The sequence below is a fragment of the Microtus oregoni genome, unplaced genomic scaffold (genome assembly GCF_018167655.1).
Source record: "Microtus oregoni isolate MIOR12 unplaced genomic scaffold, Mior012 000062F_ref0000492, whole genome shotgun sequence".
Classification (NCBI taxonomy): Eukaryota; Metazoa; Chordata; class Mammalia; order Rodentia; family Cricetidae; genus Microtus; species Microtus oregoni.
Window position 1 is genome coordinate 5,246,569 of NW_024543872.1, and position 18,377 is coordinate 5,264,945.

Here is an 18,377-nt window from a genome sequence, read left to right on the forward strand (position 1 = left end):
TGAGCCATGCCTCTTTTCTTGCTTAGTAATTGGGGCAGTGGACTGAATTCAAGTTGTACTCATCATTAGTTTCATGACTCTTATCAACTGTGCCTCAGTTTTTTTTTTTCAAGTGCAAAATGAAGATTAGATTACGTCTGACATTCCTTTTGGCTTCTTTTTTTCTAGTGCCCCTTTAATTTCATGCCTGGGCCCCTGGGTTCCTTGCACCTGCCAGTACTGGGGAGGCAAGTGTGCTGTAGCTTGGTGGACTTGTCCATTGATTCCCTGTGTCTCCTCTTTAGGGAATATTCCTGGCTCAGCTGTGCTGGTGTTTGACATCCATGTGATTGACTTCCACAACCCTTCAGATTCCATCAGCATCACGTCCCATTACAAGCCTCCTGATTGCTCTGTGCTGAGTAAGAAGGGGGATTACCTGAAATACCACTACAATGCCTCGCTCCTGGATGGGACTCTGCTGGACTCCACGTAAGGGTACCTGGGAACCAGATGTGGAGGGAGCTTTGGATAGTAGTTCTCACTATCTTCCTCTCTTCATCAGATACTGGGTAGGGGTTTCTTGGTCCAACCCTCCCTGGTGTGTAGTGTAAGACTTCTTAGTGTTCAGTGTATCATTCTGAGAGTTCCCTACTGAAGATCTTCCTGGCTCTAGACTGTTTCTTACCTGGTGGAACTCTCTTTCTCAAAGTCAGATATATGTTTAATAACTAAACCCTTGGAGCCAGATGTAGTGACATACACTTGTAATTCTGTTGCTTGGAAAGCTGCAATAGAAGATAGAAAGTTAAAGTCAAATACAGATACATTGTGAGACCCTTAAGTGTGTTGTTTTTATCTAAGATGTTTTATTTACCAATAAAGACCCGGGAGTCAGATGTTGGGGTGAAAACCTGCTAGATCAGAGAAGCTGCGAAGCAACCAGCTGACCTTCCTTTTTAGCTGGACACTCAGCAAGAGAGCATCTCTCCTCCCGCCCCAAACCAAAAAGGCTCATAACATTCTGAGTCCCTCCTTACTCCTTCTTATGCATCTCTCCGTCCTCCTGGGTCCTCCGTCTTCTCTATGGCTAATTCTTATCAACTAGTTACTGGCTATGCCCCCTAATCCAAGATTAATTTTATTAACACAGTCTCGGAGTTTCACAGAAAGATCAAATATCTCAACAACAAGTAAGAGCGAGTGTTAGAGTGAGGTACACGGGACTTTTTTTTTTGTCTTAGTCTGCTACAGAAACTGTGTCCTCACTGGGGTCCCACCCTGCACAGTGGCACAGGCTGCAGACTGCTTGGCCTTTCTGCTGGTGAACATTTGTCCCTACTTACATGTCCTTCCTGATTTCAAAAACATCCCTGAATTCGTGGTAGGAATCACTGCTCCTCCTTTGTCTGTCTCCTTACATACTCTGTTTTCATCTCCTGGCTTTAACTTATTTTTGTGTCTGTTATGATCTGAATACTTTAGGGGCACCTGGTTTGCTTAGTGATTTTTTTTCTTTTGTTCAGTATCTGAAACACAAAGGATCATTTTATAAATGTTAGGTGATAGAAGCAACCTGGAAATCATAAAATAAAGTAACCCTGTGACCCCAAGTCTCAGTGAGTCTGGAAGTGAAGCCTGTCTTCTGTCTGGGAAAGGATCATCTTCAGACTTTATATTTCTGTATGGGAACATCCACTTTTGTGTTGAGCCTAATTCAGATCCCTGAGCCCAGAGTTTGGGAGCACAAAGAGTTTCCTTCATATAAGTAAGGGTTGCAGTTTGTTCTGGGCATGGAGGTGCCTCTCTTTTACCTGTCCCTCAGCCTTCTAGCTCTGAGAACCTGACAAGGTCCTGCATGCTGGTACATCTAGAGTTATTTCATCAAATCAAAAGCTCATTCATTGTTGGAATGACATACTATTTTATCTATCTCTAAGAACACAAAAGTATTTTTCCAGGAAGTAATGATGCTCTAGCTGTCATAATCACAGAGATGTTAAGATGTGTGTGTCAGGGGGAAAGTCCACATTTTAGAATTAATTAATGAAATATATCCTTAACTTTGGTGGCCCAGATTCACGGAGATATGGCTTATCACAGGCCAGCCACTGGTTATGGAAGTATTCAGAGTTAGTGGGAATGATTAGCTAGCTCACACTCGTGAAAATGCTCAGAAGGTTAGCACAGTGGAAGTCTCTGCTACCATCCCTGCTCTGCTGTGCACACCAAGAACGGGAAGCGAGGGTGAGCAATAGTTCCTGCTCTCTGTTGTGTTTGGTGGAATCACCGTATTCTTAATGAGTGGGAGCCATAGGATGCAGGGAGTCTTCGCTTTGTGCCTTGGGCGTCATCTGTGTCCCGTGGAAATCCACAGGCAGAGCAATATGTGGATGGCCACACATGCTTCCTGGTCTCTTTAGTGCGTGAAGTTACACATAAAGGAATTATGGGAAGGCGGCAGGCACCTGCCTTCCTCGTGCCACCTCAAACCCTACGTGGGTACAATAGACTAGGGTTTCCACTGTGGTGATGAAGCATGTCACCATGATAGAAGCAACTTGGGGAGGAAAGGGCTTATTTGGCTTCATCATTGAAGGAGGTCAGGATGGGAACTCAAACTGGGCAAGGACCTGGAGGCAGGAGACGATGCAGAGGCCATTTGAGGGGAACCCTGCAGGTATCCCAGCAGGGAAGTGAACTTACGGATAGATGGGAATGAAAACGTCAGTTAAGATTGACATTGTCACCCTGAATCAAGACTTCAGGGAGTCTGATATTAGGCAGTTTATTCCCAACTAATTTAGACACAGTATAATCTGGAAAAAAAGGTTTCCTAGTGTAGTACAATTTCTGGTACACAAAGAAGCATTGTTACATAGAAACCTGATTCAGGGTACATGCCATATTTTTCAAGAATATGGGTTCTAGAGATACATGTACTAGCTTAAAGGCCTAAGGAGGCCTGGTCTTGGTCATACAGAGAGTGTAGAGGTCATTTGGGCTATTAGCCACCTCTGGTCCTGGTTGTGGAGCTTGAGGGAACCTCTGGCTATACAGATAGTGTAAGGGTCACTTAGACTATTAGGTATCTCCAGTCCTGGTTGTGGGAGCTTGGGGAGCCCCTGACTATAAGAGTCATTTAGATTGCTGGCCATCTTCCTGTCCCAGTTGTAGGAGCTTTGTATGGCCCAACAGATAATGCAGATCACCAGGCTATTAATCACTTCCAGTTCCTGGCTTTCTGGAAAAACATCCTTCGCTTTGAATGAACAACCCTGGGTTCTTAACATTCCTGGGTTCCCTGGAAATCAGTGGGCGCCAGGATCTTCATGTTCCCAACAGCCATGGTGTGTGTGTGTGTGTGTGTGTGTGTGTGTGTGTGTGTGTGTGTTACAGGCTTGCTTCCCCATGGCTCGCTCAGCCTGCTTTCTTAGAGAACACAAAACCACCATCCCAGGGATGGCATCACCCACAATGGCCTGGGTCCTCTCCCATCTTTCAGGAATTAAGAGAATGCAGAATGTTGTATATATAGGCTCGTCTGCAGCCAGATCTCATGGAGGTATTTTCTCAACTGAGGTTCCCTTCTCTTAGGTGACTTAAGCACAATGCCTATTTCCAGAAGACTTGGAGATTTCAGTGCGAGACTGGGAAAGGAGCGAGAGCGCTGAGGGGACTCAGGACAGGAAGCAGGAAGCCTGCGGGGCAGGGGTGGGAGAACAAAGAGGAATGAGGGTGGCTTTTGACAATCCCACAAAATAAGTAAGTAAACAGAAGTAGACCCCAAAGAAAAGAAATAATGGAGTTGTTTGCTTAGAGGGTTTTCTTACTGTCTCTGTGTTTCAATGGGGTGTTTGTTATGGGGTCAGCAAGGTCTTGGATATTCTCTAAGCCTCAGAGACCTGTATTGCTTCCAGCTGGGACCAGAGAGAGGCAGTGTGCACAAAGGCTTGACAGCCAGTAGGTCAGAGGTGCTGGCTCCTCGGCAGGCCTCTCCTGAGAATGTCCCGTGCCAGTGCTGCCTTTGGGTCATTTTCTTCCTAGGTAGGGTAAGCACAGGGGTCATCTTGGGTTTGCTGGATTCTGAACATCAGCCGGCCTTGGGAAGGAGGGAAGGAAGTGGCAGTCCTGGCCTGTGGAGGCTGGGAGGCTGTAACCCTCTGGAGACATCTGCTCCTTGTCACCACCTGGTGACGGGCACCAAGGGAATGAAGAATGTGACAGCCGTCATTAGCCTTTGGGAAGTAGCAGGAGTGCTGTAGCTTTTGAAGCAATGATTGATTTTCAGTCATGGCTGAGGCTATGGGGCCAACTTCTCAGCGGGGTCCCCAGGATCCCTGAACTTCGTGGTCAATGAAACTCTCATTGGGATCTTGGGAGTTGGAGACTGTATAGATCGTAGTGTCTTATACCCTTTTCTTTGCTTTCTACTATGTTAAGCTTATTTATTATCGACAATTATTATCTCTACATGGTAGACAAAGAAACCAAGATTACATTTCCCAGGGTAAATAAAATAGCAGAGCCAGTATACTTAAGTGGTCTTAATGGCTGGGCTACCTCCTAGCTGAACACCAGGGTTCTACTTCAGGCCTTGAACCTAAAAGCCATTTTCCTCTGCCATTTTTGTGTGTTTTTTTTTTTTTGTTTTTGTTTTTTTTTTGAGACTGGGTTTCTCTGTAGCTTTGGGGCCTGTCCTGGAACTAGCTCTTGTAGACCAGGCTGGCCTCGAACTCACAGATATCTGCCTGCCTCTGCCTCCCAAATGCTGTGAAAAGGTGTGCACCACCACCGCCTGGCTTCAGCCTGGTTTTTGCCTGCAGTGCTAGCACTTGGAAGTCTGAGGCAACAGGATCAGGAGTTTGAGGTCATCCTGGACTACATGGTGATTTCAAGGCTATCCTGGACTACCCACTGTTTCTAAATAAATCAGCAATAAATAAAATCAAATCCAGGCTCCTAACTACATTATATAGTCTACACTCTCATAAATGCCTACCTAGATATAAAGAACTTACTCCCTGGAGCCGCTGGAGAGCCAGCCGTCACCAGGAATATATCCATGTCGCTCATTGCTTCTACTTCCTTTTTACCAGAATTCCTGTAGGATCCCTCAGAGCAGTAAGTTCCCAAACCAGTGTGCTCCTATACTGTGGAATGGCCATTTTGTCTTGGTTTTCATGTCTTTGACAGTTTAGAAATGGGCGGGCTGGTCGTTTTGCAGCGTGACCTGCCATGGGTCTGTCTGACATTTCCTCAGGACTGTGTGTGTTGAGTAGAACACCCTCCATCACCATGGAGGGCCCTCATTCATTTCTTCTCTTTTTCAGGTGGAACTTGGGCAAAACTTACAACATTGTGCTGGGATCTGGACAGGTCGTGCTGGGCATGGACATGGGTCTCAGAGAGATGTGTGTGGGAGAGAAACGAACGGTGATCATTCCGCCCCATCTGGGCTATGGAGAGGCCGGTGTGGGTAAGTGATGGTGTTCAGGACTGCTGGGAAATTCCCTATCTAAACTTTGGGCCTTTGGTGCCATAATTAGAGCCATAGATGTCGCTTCTATGTTAAAACTGCAGAGTTGGTGAGGTTTGTGGTTTTTTTTTTCCTGTTTTAAGTTTTGAGCATTTTTGTTTAAAGACCCCGTGAGTGTCACTGCCCCTGACTGCTTTAGAAAGGTCAGTCTTCAAGAAAACACACCAGTGGTCTGCAGGTTCATCTGCCAGGCCTCAGAGGAGGGGTCTGGGTGATTTGGGGTCAGGCTGCCTGCTTCTTCGGAACTATTTCCTGCACCAGGTAGAGTGCTAAAGGCCATTGCTGTTCACTGTTCTGTTGCCTGTAAGTCAGAGAAGATGCTGTACGCTAGAGACTGCTTTTATGCTCTGGAAAAGCCGGCTGCTGCATCCTTGCAGGAGTACATTTTACTTTATTACTTCATGGTTCCAGAACATTCCTTTATGGTGTGTACACTGCAGACAGCTGGTACTGAAGGGTGCCAGTTTGTAAAAGTGTTTGACATACTGGGTTGATTTTCTTTTTCTTTAAAAAAAAATAAAAAAAAAAAAACCCAAACCAAAAAAACATGCCAGGCAGTGGTGGCTCATGCCTTTAATCACAGGACTTTGGAGGTCGAGGCAGGTGGATCTCTGTGAGTTTGAGGCCAGACTGGTATACAGAGGGAATTTTAGGACAGACAGGGCTGTTATACAGAGAAACCCTTGTAGTAATAGGAGCGGCGGGGCTGCGTTCCCAGCACCCTGGCCGCCTGCTCGGCTAGCTTATACCCCGAAATAATTACACGGACACTGTATTCTTTTAATCACTGCTTGGCTCATTTCTATCTAGCCTCTTCTAGGCTAACTCTCTCACCTGGACTAGCCCATTTCTAATATTCTATGTAGCACAGCTAGGTGCGCTTACCGGGCCTGGGTCGGAGCTTCATCGCGTGTGTCTGCCCAGGAGCCGGGAGCATGGCGTCCCTCCCAGGCGTCTGCTCCCGAGAGGAGAGCTGTGGAGTCTGACCTCACTTCCTCTTCCTCCCAGCATTTTGTTCTGTTTACTCCACCCACAGGGCCAAGCAGTTTCTTTATTGCTTAACCAATGAAATCAACAGATTGATATATGACACTCCCACATCAAACCCTGTCTCACAAAACAAAAACAAACAAATAAAACCAAAAACCCAAACTAAAAGAAATTTCAAAATAGATCAGTTACTGCCTGCTCTTTTCACTTATCTCAGAAGAAATGTTTCAAAAGCTGTGTGTCCTTTATGACTTTTCTTAGGACATATAATTATATTATACACTGTATGTAACATAGACTATAACTAGTGGAGAAGCTTGTGCTTGACATGCATGAGGCTCTGGGTTTAATCTCCAGCACCAAAACTAAAAAGCAAATTTCAAAACTAATCTATAATTTTTAAAATTATAGTACTTATTTTTAATACATATAGTACTTCTTTTGAGTCTTACTGTATATATTAACCTTGACTTGTATATAATTTTCAGGCATTGTTGTTGTCCTTAAAGTTCTGCAGTTTAAATTTATCTTAAAATTCTCTAGTTGGAGATGGGAGTACATTTCAGTGACAGAGTGCTGGCTGAACATACGGAGGCCGTGGCTTGGTCTCTGGCACCTCAAAAGGAAGAAAAGGTTCCACAACTGTTATCCCTTCCAGTGGCTTTCAAATGTTTTGTTTTTACCAAAGAATAAAGCAAGAAACACTTTTCCTATGGTTGTTACTTTTTTGGTTTTCAGAAGCAGCGTTTTCCTGTGTAGCCCAGGCTGGCCTCACACTTTCAGTCTTTTTACCCCATCCTCCTAAGTGCCAGGATTACAGGCCTGGCCAACACACGTGACCCAAGGATTTTATCCTGTATTTCATTTTGTGTTCCGCATAAACATAGAATTGTTTCATTTACGCGTGTGCATGTTTGTGTGGGTCACGTGTGTTTGTGAGTGCATGTGTCTGCGTGTGTGGAGCTAAAAGGCAATGCTGAGTGTCTTTCCTTAGGTGCCATCCACCTTGTTCTTTGAGACAGGGTCTCGCACTAGCCTGCGACTTAAATAAGCCAGACTGGCTGGGCTCAGGCACCCTGTCTGTCTCTACCTCTTCCCAGCTTCCCTAGCGCTGGGTTATGAGTGTGTGCCGCCGTGCCGGGCTAAATGTTTTATTGAACATTCATTCATTCATTCATTCGTTTATTCATTTAGTGTGTGTGTGTGTGTGTGTGTGTGTGTGTGTGTACATATGTGTGGAGGTCAGAGGACAGATTGTGGCATAAGTTTTCTCCTACCATGTTGGTCCTGGGAATCTTACTCAGGTTTGGTGAGCCGTTTTGCCTGCCCATGCCTGACATGGATAATGGGAACTAAACTCAGGCTCTCTCCCCAGCCTCTACATTTAGTTTGTGTATAAATTGAGACTCCGGTTTCATGAAAAGACATACATCCTTCCTGTATGGGATATTCAGGGATCTGGCTTATCTTATGCCTTTAAAAAAATGCTGGTCATCCTCCTTTAAGCTGGCCTCATGCCTCTGTGAGGGGTCACTAGCTGGGAATTAGGCCACCCAAGTGGCCTCCTTGGGTATGGCAGCTGGATACCGCAGAGGGCAGCATGGGTGGATGGTCCCAACCAGGTCAGCCTGTGGTTTAACACCATGCTATGTTTCATTGCACAGATGGAGAGGTGCCTGGCAGTGCCGTGCTGGTGTTTGACATTGAGCTGTTGGAGCTTGTCTCTGGCCTGCCGGAGGGGTACATGTTCATATGGAATGGTGAAGTGTCTCCCAACCTCTTTGAAGAGATCGACAAGGATGGCAATGGGGAGGTCCTCCTGGAGGAGGTAAATGGCCTTTGTAAGAGGAGGCTCAGTGGTTGTTCAGGGGTTCATTCGGTGTGCCGAGGACAGGGATGGGCTTGCAGATGGTGGTAACTAGCTCATGTGTGCACTGAGGACTTTCACACACATTCCTACGTGCAGGAACAGAGCTCCTGAGAGGTGTAGGGATATCTCAAATGCACAGATCTGGATTTGGTTCCCAGTCACTGGGTGCTCGCGGCAGGTCTTCCTGGACACATGTTCTCCAGCTGCCGCCCTCACAGCAGCCCAGTGAGAGGTCTGCTTTTGTTTTAGAACAATGGTTCTCAACCTGTAGGTCGCGACCCCTATGGGGGCGCATGTCAGATATCCTGCACATCAGGCATTTACATCATGATTCATAGCAGTAGCAAAATTATAGTTATGAAGTCTCAACAAAATAATTTCATGGTTGGGGGGTCACCACAGCATGATGAACTGTATTAAAAGGTCACAGCATTAGGAAAGTTGAGAACCACTGTTTTAGAAGACCCTGCAGAGAAAGTGGTGGCCCATGGAAGGTCTCAGCTACCCAGTGTGTGACCAGGGCCGTGGCTTCTTAGGGGAGCTCAGCAGTCTTTTGTGCTGTCCCAGCGCCTGGAGTTAGAGCTCATGACTTGCTCCGTCAAGCACATGCTCCAGTCTTAACTCTGTCTTCCTGCACCATCAGCTTTTCCTGGGCCTGGAATGTTCCTTTTACTATCACACATGGTTTTGGTTTTCTTCTGTCCATTCTCCTTTGTGTTTGCTACATGGTGTCCCTGGGTCGCCAAGGCTGCTCTTGAACGTGTGGTCTTGTGTTGTGTTGGGGTGATAAGCATGCACCATCATGCCCAGCACGATTATTTTATATGTTGTGTTATGTTTTTCCAGAGTTTTCATTTCTTTGATCCTTTTACAGCAAAAGACTTGTCTTGTCTACTTCCCTTTTATCTTTTGCTCTGTGATTTTTTTTTGGTTGTTGTTGTTTGTTTGCTTTTTTATTATATGCATTTTTTATTTGTTCTTTTGTTTTGAGAGGAGGTTTTTCTGAGGCTGGCCTTGAACTCATGGTCTTCCTTCCTCATTATTCTGAGAGCTGGAAATGCAGATACGCACCATTGTGCCTGGCTTTATTTTGTTTTTATGAGATGGGTTCTTCCTCTCTTGCCCAGGCTAGCCATTCTAAGTTCAAAGCATCTTCCTTCCAAGTAGCTGGGACTTTAGCTTCCCATTGTGAGCAGCTTTTCATTCTTTATTTTCATTTTATGTGTATGGATTTTTTTTTTTTTTGCCTGCATGTGTGCCTGTACCACATGCATGCAGGCCAGAGAGGGTATCAGTTGCCTTGGGATTGGTGTTACAGATGGCCGTGAGCCACCACGTGGGTCCTCACAAACTCAGGTCCTCAGAAGGAGTAGGCAGCACTCTTAAGCACTGAGCCATCTTTCCTGCCCCGTCCATTCTTTTTTAAAGCCACTCTTGTCAAGCCTTTGTACCTCAGTGCCACTGCCTCTGGTCCTGTCTCTTTGGCACTGTTTCTGTGCACTCCTGCAGGACCCCCTTTTGCTCCTATCAGGCCTGCTTGTTGGACATTTCTTCTCAGACCCCTCTCTGCTGTCTTCCTGTGGGAGGGTGTCAGGCTGGACCCTGGACCGTGTTCCTTATTCTCTCTGCCTTCCCCCTGTCTCAGTGTTACCACGCCCCTTGGGTTAATGTCTGCCAGTATCCCAGATTGGGAGCCTTAGCCCCAGCTTATCTCCCCGCATTGCATCCATATATCCAACCACTTGCTTTACGTCTTCATTTATTGAACCTTGATCCTAACTCCACCCTAAGCCAGCCTCAACCTGAGCTTCTCCAGATAGTCAGTCACCGCTACTTCCTTCTCAAACTTGCAGAGGCCCATCTCCAGGGCCTTTCTGGGGCTGTCAGGGCCCTATCTGCTGGCTGCCACCGCTTCACCAGGTGTCACTTTGTATGGTTCAGTACATGTTCTGAGGACCTCCCAGGCAGGCTTCCTACCTGGGCATCTCAACCAACTAACTTCTCTCTATGCTTGGAACAGACTCAACTGACAACTGTTTGGCCCATTCCCTGACTTCCTTCAAGCCTTTGTACAAGTCTCCCTAACCCCAGAGGTTCTTTTCTGTCCCCCAAATTTCACTCTCCCTATTTAACCTTACCTTGCTCTCTCTACTCTCTCTTTGGTGGAACATTCATTACATTTTGTAACTTAAATTGTAATTTACTTATATTCATGTAGAATATCAGTATCACAAGGGCAGGTTTGTTTTTATGACGTGTCCCATGATTTAGAATGCTTGGCACATGGTAGGTTTTTAGTGTGAATGAAGGAATGCGTGGCTGCAACATTGTTTTTAGACTGGTTAGCCTCAGGTAGGAAGCTAAAAGTGCAGAAGCTTATTGGATATCCGGGTCCTAAGGACTTGAGGTCCTTCAGTAAAGGAATTTAAAAACATTTGTTGAATATTATTTTTATTTTTAAGGTTATGTGTGTGGGAATATATACATGTATCTAACAGATGCCGGAGGAGTCCAGAGGAGAGTATCAGATCCCCTGGGGCTGGAGTTTGAGGTGATTGTGAGCAACCCAACATGAGTGCTGGGAACTAAGTGTTCTTAACTGCTGAGCCTTCACTCCAGTCCCGAGTCTAGGGACTTGCATCTGCATCTCAGGAGAGAATCCCAGGGCCGGTAGATCTTGAGGACAATTTGGTTTGGAAGCTCAGCCTCTTACTTTACAGTCTCCTCACTTTAATGTCACAATACTTCAGGCTTGGCTCTGCGTTCTCAGCTCTGCCATTTCTCACTTTTGTCCTGTCCCCTCCCCAGTTCTCAGAGTACATTCATGCCCAGGTGGCGACAGGCAAGGGGAAGCTGGCTCCGGGTTTCAATGCTGAAATGATTGTGAAGAACATGTTCACCAACCAGGACCGGAACGGAGATGGGAAGGTCACGGCTGAGGAATTTAAACTCAAGGACCAGGAAACCAAACATGATGAACTGTAAGCCAGACACAACCAGTTTGGGCCAAGGAGTGCATGACACCAAGTGACCTTTTGTGGCCGAGCGTGCTGTCAGTGTGAAGGTTTCTAGGAGGGTGTGACATTAGCAAATAGTAGGTGGGCCATGTAGTACCTGGAGCAAACATTGGGGTGGGTTGATGTCCGTGGTGAGTGAGCAGCTGGGTGGATTTCCAGCGATAGTATTAGAGTCTGCAGAGGGCCTTGGTATGGGAAGGTCTGCACTGCCGAACTGTATTTATGAGTCTTCTGGGAAGTTGTGTTACTAAAGGAACATTATTTTACAGAAGACATAGCTGTCATGGAGGAAACAGAAGTACCAGGTGTCTACCTAGAGATTGAGTCTTTTTTTTTTTTTTTTTAAATCTTGCTGGCGTCTTGAAAAAATGTCCACTACATGGGCAGAAAGATAGAGAGCATGAATGCTCCAGCAAGATTCCCAGACAGCAGCCAGTGCTCTTCTTAATGCCCTGCTCTGGTGATAGCAGGCCCTGTGACCTCCCCCCACACCCCCACCCCTTGGTCACCTTTCCTACAAATCCCCATCTCCTGCTTTTCCAGTTCACTACACTGGCTGCCCTCCAATTGGTAGTCGTGTAACTTGAAGGTTAACAGGAGCTTCCCGGACAGGAAAAACCACAGATCAAATGGGAGCTGTCTTAGCCCACGAGGAGAGGATTTGGCTGATATTTGCTCTATAGGATTATGTGCTTGGCACATCCTATCTTCCCGACACTGTCCTGAAGGGCTCTCTCCACTCTGCGTTCCTGCGGTTAGGTAAGATACATGTAGGGCTGATTGCTGGGTCTTGCCGGCCAGCCAACAGAAAATTTTACTGTGACTAAGGTTATCCCAACAAATGAAGGTGACATTTTTTTCCCACTTATTTGTGTTTTGGAGGGCAATTTGGGGTCCCCTGCTGTAGAAAAGCAATAACATTCAGGCCAGCTCATTCCCATGCCACGTGGCAGCCATATTCCTGCCTTATGTCCTGTTCCCAAGCGGTGTTGGCATTTACCTTGAAGTAATCAAGGGTTTCCTTTTGAAATGGCTTTTTTTTTTTTTTTTTTACAAATTGAAACTATTTTGTACTGATGTTGCCCTGAGTTCATGCAAATGCTGTGCACTTGTTCAATGGAATTTATGTTGGAAAACTGATTTTTTTTTCATGATATAAAATGGTGAATCATATCATCTGGCTCTGTGGTGTTTTGTTTGAAAATGGAGAGGATCTTATAGAATACAGTATGCAGCCAACCCCCTTGATGAAAACTCGACAGGATTGGGACAGCTGGTGGGGGGATGGCAAGAGACGCACTAGATAAGCTACTTAAAAGGACTACTTACAGGAGTGGGCAGGGCTTAGGGGCGCAGAAATTGGTGAGATACTGTGGAGATAGGGTTGCTTAGCAACAGCTAGAGGCAGTTTGCCATTCTTGGGACTGGAGGTTAAGGTGAGTCAGCTGGAGCAGAGCGGCCTGAACTTATGTGTTGAGGCATCTAGCTCCTTCCCGAGCCTGGATGGCACTGCTGCCAAGTGAAGGAGAAACCATCTCTCTCACCGTCCTGTCTAGTGTCTGCTGTCAGCTCCCACTAGGTGAACCCCTACCTAAGCCAGAAGGAAAGGGCCTCAGGGACTGGGTTTCTCAAACGTTGGTCTCATGGAGCAGGCGATTTGTGAAGAGTGAAGTTTGGGGCGATGACTCAGTTGGCGAAGTTGTTGCCATGCAAGCATGAGAACCCAAGTTTGGTTCCCAGGACCTACATCAAAAAGCTGGATGTGGTGGTAAGTGTGCACCTTCGAGGGCTGAGGGGTGAAGCAGAAGCGTCTGGAGTTCAAAGCCATCCAGGGTTACAGAGTGGGTAATACCAGGCCAGTGAAGGTCACATAGCAAGACCCCCTCTAACCCATCCAGAGAGAAGGGGGTGATCTTATTGGCCTGTCTGAAGGACTGGAACACTAAGCACTCACTGGCGCTTGGGCTGTCCACTACTTTACTATCGTAGGCTTCTAGGAACAGGACTTTAAAGTCCTTCCCTCTGGGCTTTCCAAAGGAACGTGAGCCCATTTATTCAGTAAGGAGAGTGCTGCTGATTACTTAGGTTCGCTCAGTCACGGAATCATTTTCAGCTTACACTGATTATTTAAAATACCAGGGAAGTATGGATTATTTATTTGAGACTGGGGTCTTATGTCTCTTGTCTCTTATCGAACTCTCTTGTCCTCAAGTGATCCTTCTACCCCAGCTTCTAGAGTAGCTGGGACAACAGACACCCTCCAGCACACGTGGTTTAGCTTGGAGTTTATTTAAATCTGGGTCTCTAGCCTAGGCTGGTCTTCAACACCTCCTGCAGCAGAGGGCTTAGGTTACAGGTGTTTACGCAATGCTGCATAGCGCACCCAGAGTCTCTCATCAGCTCCCCAAGTGCTGGATTACAGATGTGTGCCATCACGGCTGGTTTGGTGGGAAGCGTATAGGCAGCTGGAATGGTAGTGAGGTCTTCTTTTATTTCTGGGTCACAAGGTTTTGCTGTTATGTATTTTGAATTCTATTTTTTTTTTACATAACATTTGTATTTTAATAACATAATTCCTTACTGATTGTTTGGGATTTTCACATCATGCAACCCAATCCTGCTCACCTCCCAGTCCCCCCATATCCCCCCAATCAATTAAAAATAAAACAACAACAACAACAAAACCCACCTTGGTCCTCTTCTGTCTCCAACACCTCTTCATTCATCCTAGTGGCACTGGGTGCTGTGGTGTGTTACAAAGTGTATCCTTTTGTCCAATCAGCCCTACCCACACAATGGTCATTGCAGTAAGTCATTTACCTGGTTCAAGGCCTCTGGTGAACCGTCTTCACTGGACCCTCACTGAAACTCCTGGACATCCTGCTGTTGCCCTGAGTCATGGAGATCCTGCGGCCATGGTTCTGCAGGACCAGTGCCTTCATGCACTCCAGCAGGTCATAGGTGGGGTAGATGTTGGGGTGGGCCAACCTAAGGCCCAAGATGTGGGTACGGGGGTAGCTGAGCTGGTCAGTTGGGGTTCACTGGGACCACCCCCCTCTGGCAAGGGGCAGAGCCAGTCCTCCTAAGCCCATGGTCACCTCTTTTATACTTATAGTGAGGGGTGGGCCGTCTCTTGAGAGGTCTAGGGGCCAGCTCTCCTGCTGCAGAGTCCAATGAGGGGCAGGGTATGGTCTACCTTTTCACTGGCCTCAAAGGAAGAAAAAAATTCGAGCTCAAATGAACTTTCCTCTTCCTTAATTATCTTTTTTTATGTCGATGGAAAAGCTGACTATATAATGTAATCAACAGCCAAATTTAGTTTCAAAGTCTACTTTAGCTGACCTGTTTGGTACCTCATGTAACTCGGAGGCTACATGGAAAGTTTAAGGTACATTTCCAGTTTCCAATGCTTCTGTGATCCTCTTCCACTCTGTGTTCCTTATGCCCATTTGCAGATGCCAGGGTCTTCTGTTCTTTCACCCTGCCTATTTCTCCAGCAATCTGAACTTCATTTCATAAGATGGACTTCCTATTGTGTTTGTTTGTCTTCTCTGAGTTGTTTGAACATAGCTATCATCATTCTTTTGATTCTGTCTGGGAGTTCCAGGTCATTTTCATTAGGGGCCATTATTAAGGGACTTGTATTTTTGGAGGTATGTGTATTTTATGGATGTGTGTGTTGTTTTATTTCTTCATTGAGATTTGTGTATTTGAAGCTAACTTTGGTGGTTGAGTTTTTCCTTTTTTTGGTTCAAGTCACCTACTTTCAACAGGTGTGTGTATTCAGCCTTTAGTAGCATGGTTAGGCTTGTGATTTCCTATTTGGTATTCAGGGCTAGTCTCTATCCAGGTCCCGGGTCTTCTGCTGGTCACCTAGTCAAGTGCCTGCAGTGGCTAGGCCAATGAGGGTCAAACAAGCTTTCCCTGGTAGTGTGGCCTGATCATGAGTCTCAAGCCTGGACAGGACAACTGGAGGGTCCCAGTCATATGGTGGGCAGGGTTCTGCTGAATCTAAAGGGCAGGAGGAGACTGGGCCTCAAGACAACAGTTGGTGGCTCGGAGAGTTGCTGGTGGGAAACAGGCTGGGATCTGGTTAAGTCCCAAAGGGAGTGAGAGAGGCCTGGGGGTGGGGTGGTGAAGATAAAGGTTCTTAGCAAGCTGCTGAGAGCTTGGGCAACCTAAATGGAGTGTCCAGAAGTTCTGAAGACTACACAAGTAATCTTCTCAGATCTTAGGACAACTTGGAACAGCTGTTTCATCCAGCACATTAAATTTCTGTGAACCATTTGCTTTTCATCTCCATGGCCCTAACTGCACAATTTACCATAATTTGTTTTAGATCCTGCAGCCAAAAGTGTTTCTCAGGCTAATTTGTACTACCAATCCACCGTGGTGACATTTTGTTTGTTTCTGACGAATAAGGCTTGCCTGGAGATGAGAGGGTGGAGCTAGTCACTAGTTAGTCAAAGAGGCCAGGCAGTGGTGGCACACACCTTTAATCCCAGCGCTTGAGAGGACAAAACAGAAAGATCAGGAGTACAAGGCCACCCTGGGCTACAGGAGATAGAATCAGTCTTAAAGAGAACAGTCTTAAGGAGAACCTTTAATCCCAGTACTAGGGTGGTGGAGACAGGAATACAAGGTGGGAGGTGGGGAATGGGAGGTGGGTGTGTGTGTGTGTGTGGGAGGACAGGATCTTGGGACATTCAGTCTGAGAACCTGTAGAGAGAGAATATCCTGTTTGGTCTAAGGATTTCATAGAGGTAAGAACTAGTAGCTGGCTGCTCTGCTTCCCCTAATATCTAACTCCAGGTTTTTTTTTTTTAATTATTTATTTATTATGTATACAATATTCTTCCTGCGTGTGTGCCTGAAGGCCAGAAGAGGGCACCAGACCTCATTACAGATGGTTGTGAGCCACCATGTGGTTGCTGGGAATTGAACTCAGGACCTTTGGAAGAGCAGGCAATGCTCTTAACCGCTGAGCCATCTCTCCAGCCCTAACTCCAGGTTTTTATTATTAAAACCAATTAGAATTGGCTTCTAATTGATTTTTAATGATGGGGTGCTTGACAGAGCTTTGCCCCTTACTTTTGCAGAAGAAAAGCCCATTTGCTTTTCTTTTTTGAGATAGGGTCTCGCTGTGTAGCTGTGTGGCTCTGAACTCACTATTCTCATGTCTCATCCTGAGTACTCGGGTTGTAGGCATGCACCACTGTACCCAGCCCCAACTTCTGATTTATAAAGCCCTGCAGTTTTACCTAGCATCCGATGCTATTCTTTCCTTCAAACCTCAGACTGTTGTGTGTTCAGTCCTTTGACCACTAAACCTTCTCCTAAAACATCTCTGCATGCTCAGCTCTTGCCTAGGAGAGATTCCTTCTCCCTTAATGCTCACAGCTAGCATCTGCTGTCCTATAGGGTAGCTTCAGTACCACTGTAATGGTCTGTACTGTCCCTTTAAGAGACCCCCCCCCACTTCTGGCCTGAGCTCTCTTCCTTTCTGTCCGTGTCTGTCTCTCTTAGGCAGCTTCTGTTTCTTCTGTCTTTCCCTTCTCTCTTTCCCCGTTTCTCTCTCTCTGTTCTTCCCACTTCTCCCCTTCCCCCGTTTCTCTTCCATAACCCACTAAATAAATATCCAACTTCACTCTGCATGGCGTGCCTGTCCGTCTCAGTCTCTCACCAGCCATGTGGCTTCCTGCCTGGGACCTGGCTGCCTTTGTGGTCTCAGGACCTGCTGCCCACTGCCACCACTCAGGGACCTGTGGCGTGGTCTCGTGGCCCACTGCCGCCACTAGGGACCTGCAGCATTTAAACCATTACAACCACCTCCTCAAAGAAGCGCAGATTCACATTATTGTGACATACGTGATATGTACACATATGCATTGTATGTGTGTGCGAGACAGAGGGGTGTGTTATGCATGGGCACATAGCCTGTATGTGGAAGACAGAGAACAACCTGTGGGAGCTGGGTCGCCACTACTACCCTGTGGGTTTTGGGACTGAACTCAGGCTGTTGGACTTGGTGACAAGCATCTTTACCTGCTGAGCTACCTCAACCCCCATAACTCAGTTCTTGATGGCTTCATGAAGAAATTAAAATCTGAAAACCAAACTTGAATGGAAACACCCTGACCTTCAGGTGTAATTGGGTAGCAGTGAGATTTGATGGGTTACAAGCCTGTAGCAGCAGGTGTGTGCAGGACTGTGGAGAAAACCAGTTCTCAGGATGTTCATGACACAGCTGCCAGAACCTGACTAAGTGGGGGCTGCACGCTGCTTAGAATGCAGATCCTATCCTGTGCAAAAGCTTTGGGTTTGATCCCTAGCACTTAAGAAAAAAGAATGCGGATCTTATCCTCATTATTTTTTGTGAGACAGTTATTGTGTAGACTAAGCTGACCTACAGCTCGTGTTCCTCCTCCCTCAGTGTCTGAGTACACATTGTGTATATCCATTGTCTGCCCCATTAACTTCAGTATTCTTTACATGCAATATATGCTATTTATGAGGCATATTATAAAGCCCTTTGTAAATAGCCAGTATGAGAAGCTGTGGGGAGCGGAGGAAACTTCAAATGGCTGTGGAAGGAGTGGATGAAGTCCTGAGTGAATGTGTGGTATTGACAAGGACCCCAATGCCCCTGTCCCATGGGAACTGGCACAATCTTCTCTGGTTGGATCGCGACTGACAGTTTATAGCATCAACTGCTCCCCTACAGGTACCTCCTACTAGGACTAGCTAGTTCTTCCTGTGCTGTACATAGAAACAGCTCTGAGTTGTTGCCTAATAGGTGCCGCTCCAGCAGAGTGAGTTCAGCCCACTTGAGTCAGTTTTTTGTCTGTGTGTCTGTTCTTCGGTCTTTAAGGGCATTGTAAATGTTAAAACTGAACAATACTTCAAGCCATTTTAAAAATTTTCATTTGATGCTCTTTGGACTGGAGAGGGAGGGGGAGAAGAGTGGGGGGAGGGGGAGAGG

General features: G+C 46.3%; 1 protein-coding gene across 1 annotated transcript in view; it reads left to right on the top strand.

Moving 5' to 3' along the window:
• Positions 1 to 12,568, top strand: part of Fkbp9 (FKBP prolyl isomerase 9) — a 48,637-nt gene extending 36,069 nt beyond the window's left edge. The window contains exons 7-10 of the mRNA XM_041640376.1: positions 285 to 471; positions 5,313 to 5,458; positions 8,173 to 8,336; positions 11,187 to 12,568. Coding sequence (XP_041496310.1) covers positions 285 to 471; positions 5,313 to 5,458; positions 8,173 to 8,336; positions 11,187 to 11,363 — 674 coding nt within the window. The 3' untranslated portion in view covers positions 11,364 to 12,568. The remainder of the gene's footprint in view (positions 1 to 284; positions 472 to 5,312; positions 5,459 to 8,172; positions 8,337 to 11,186) is intronic.
• The last annotated feature ends 5,809 nt before the right edge of the window (positions 12,569 to 18,377 follow it).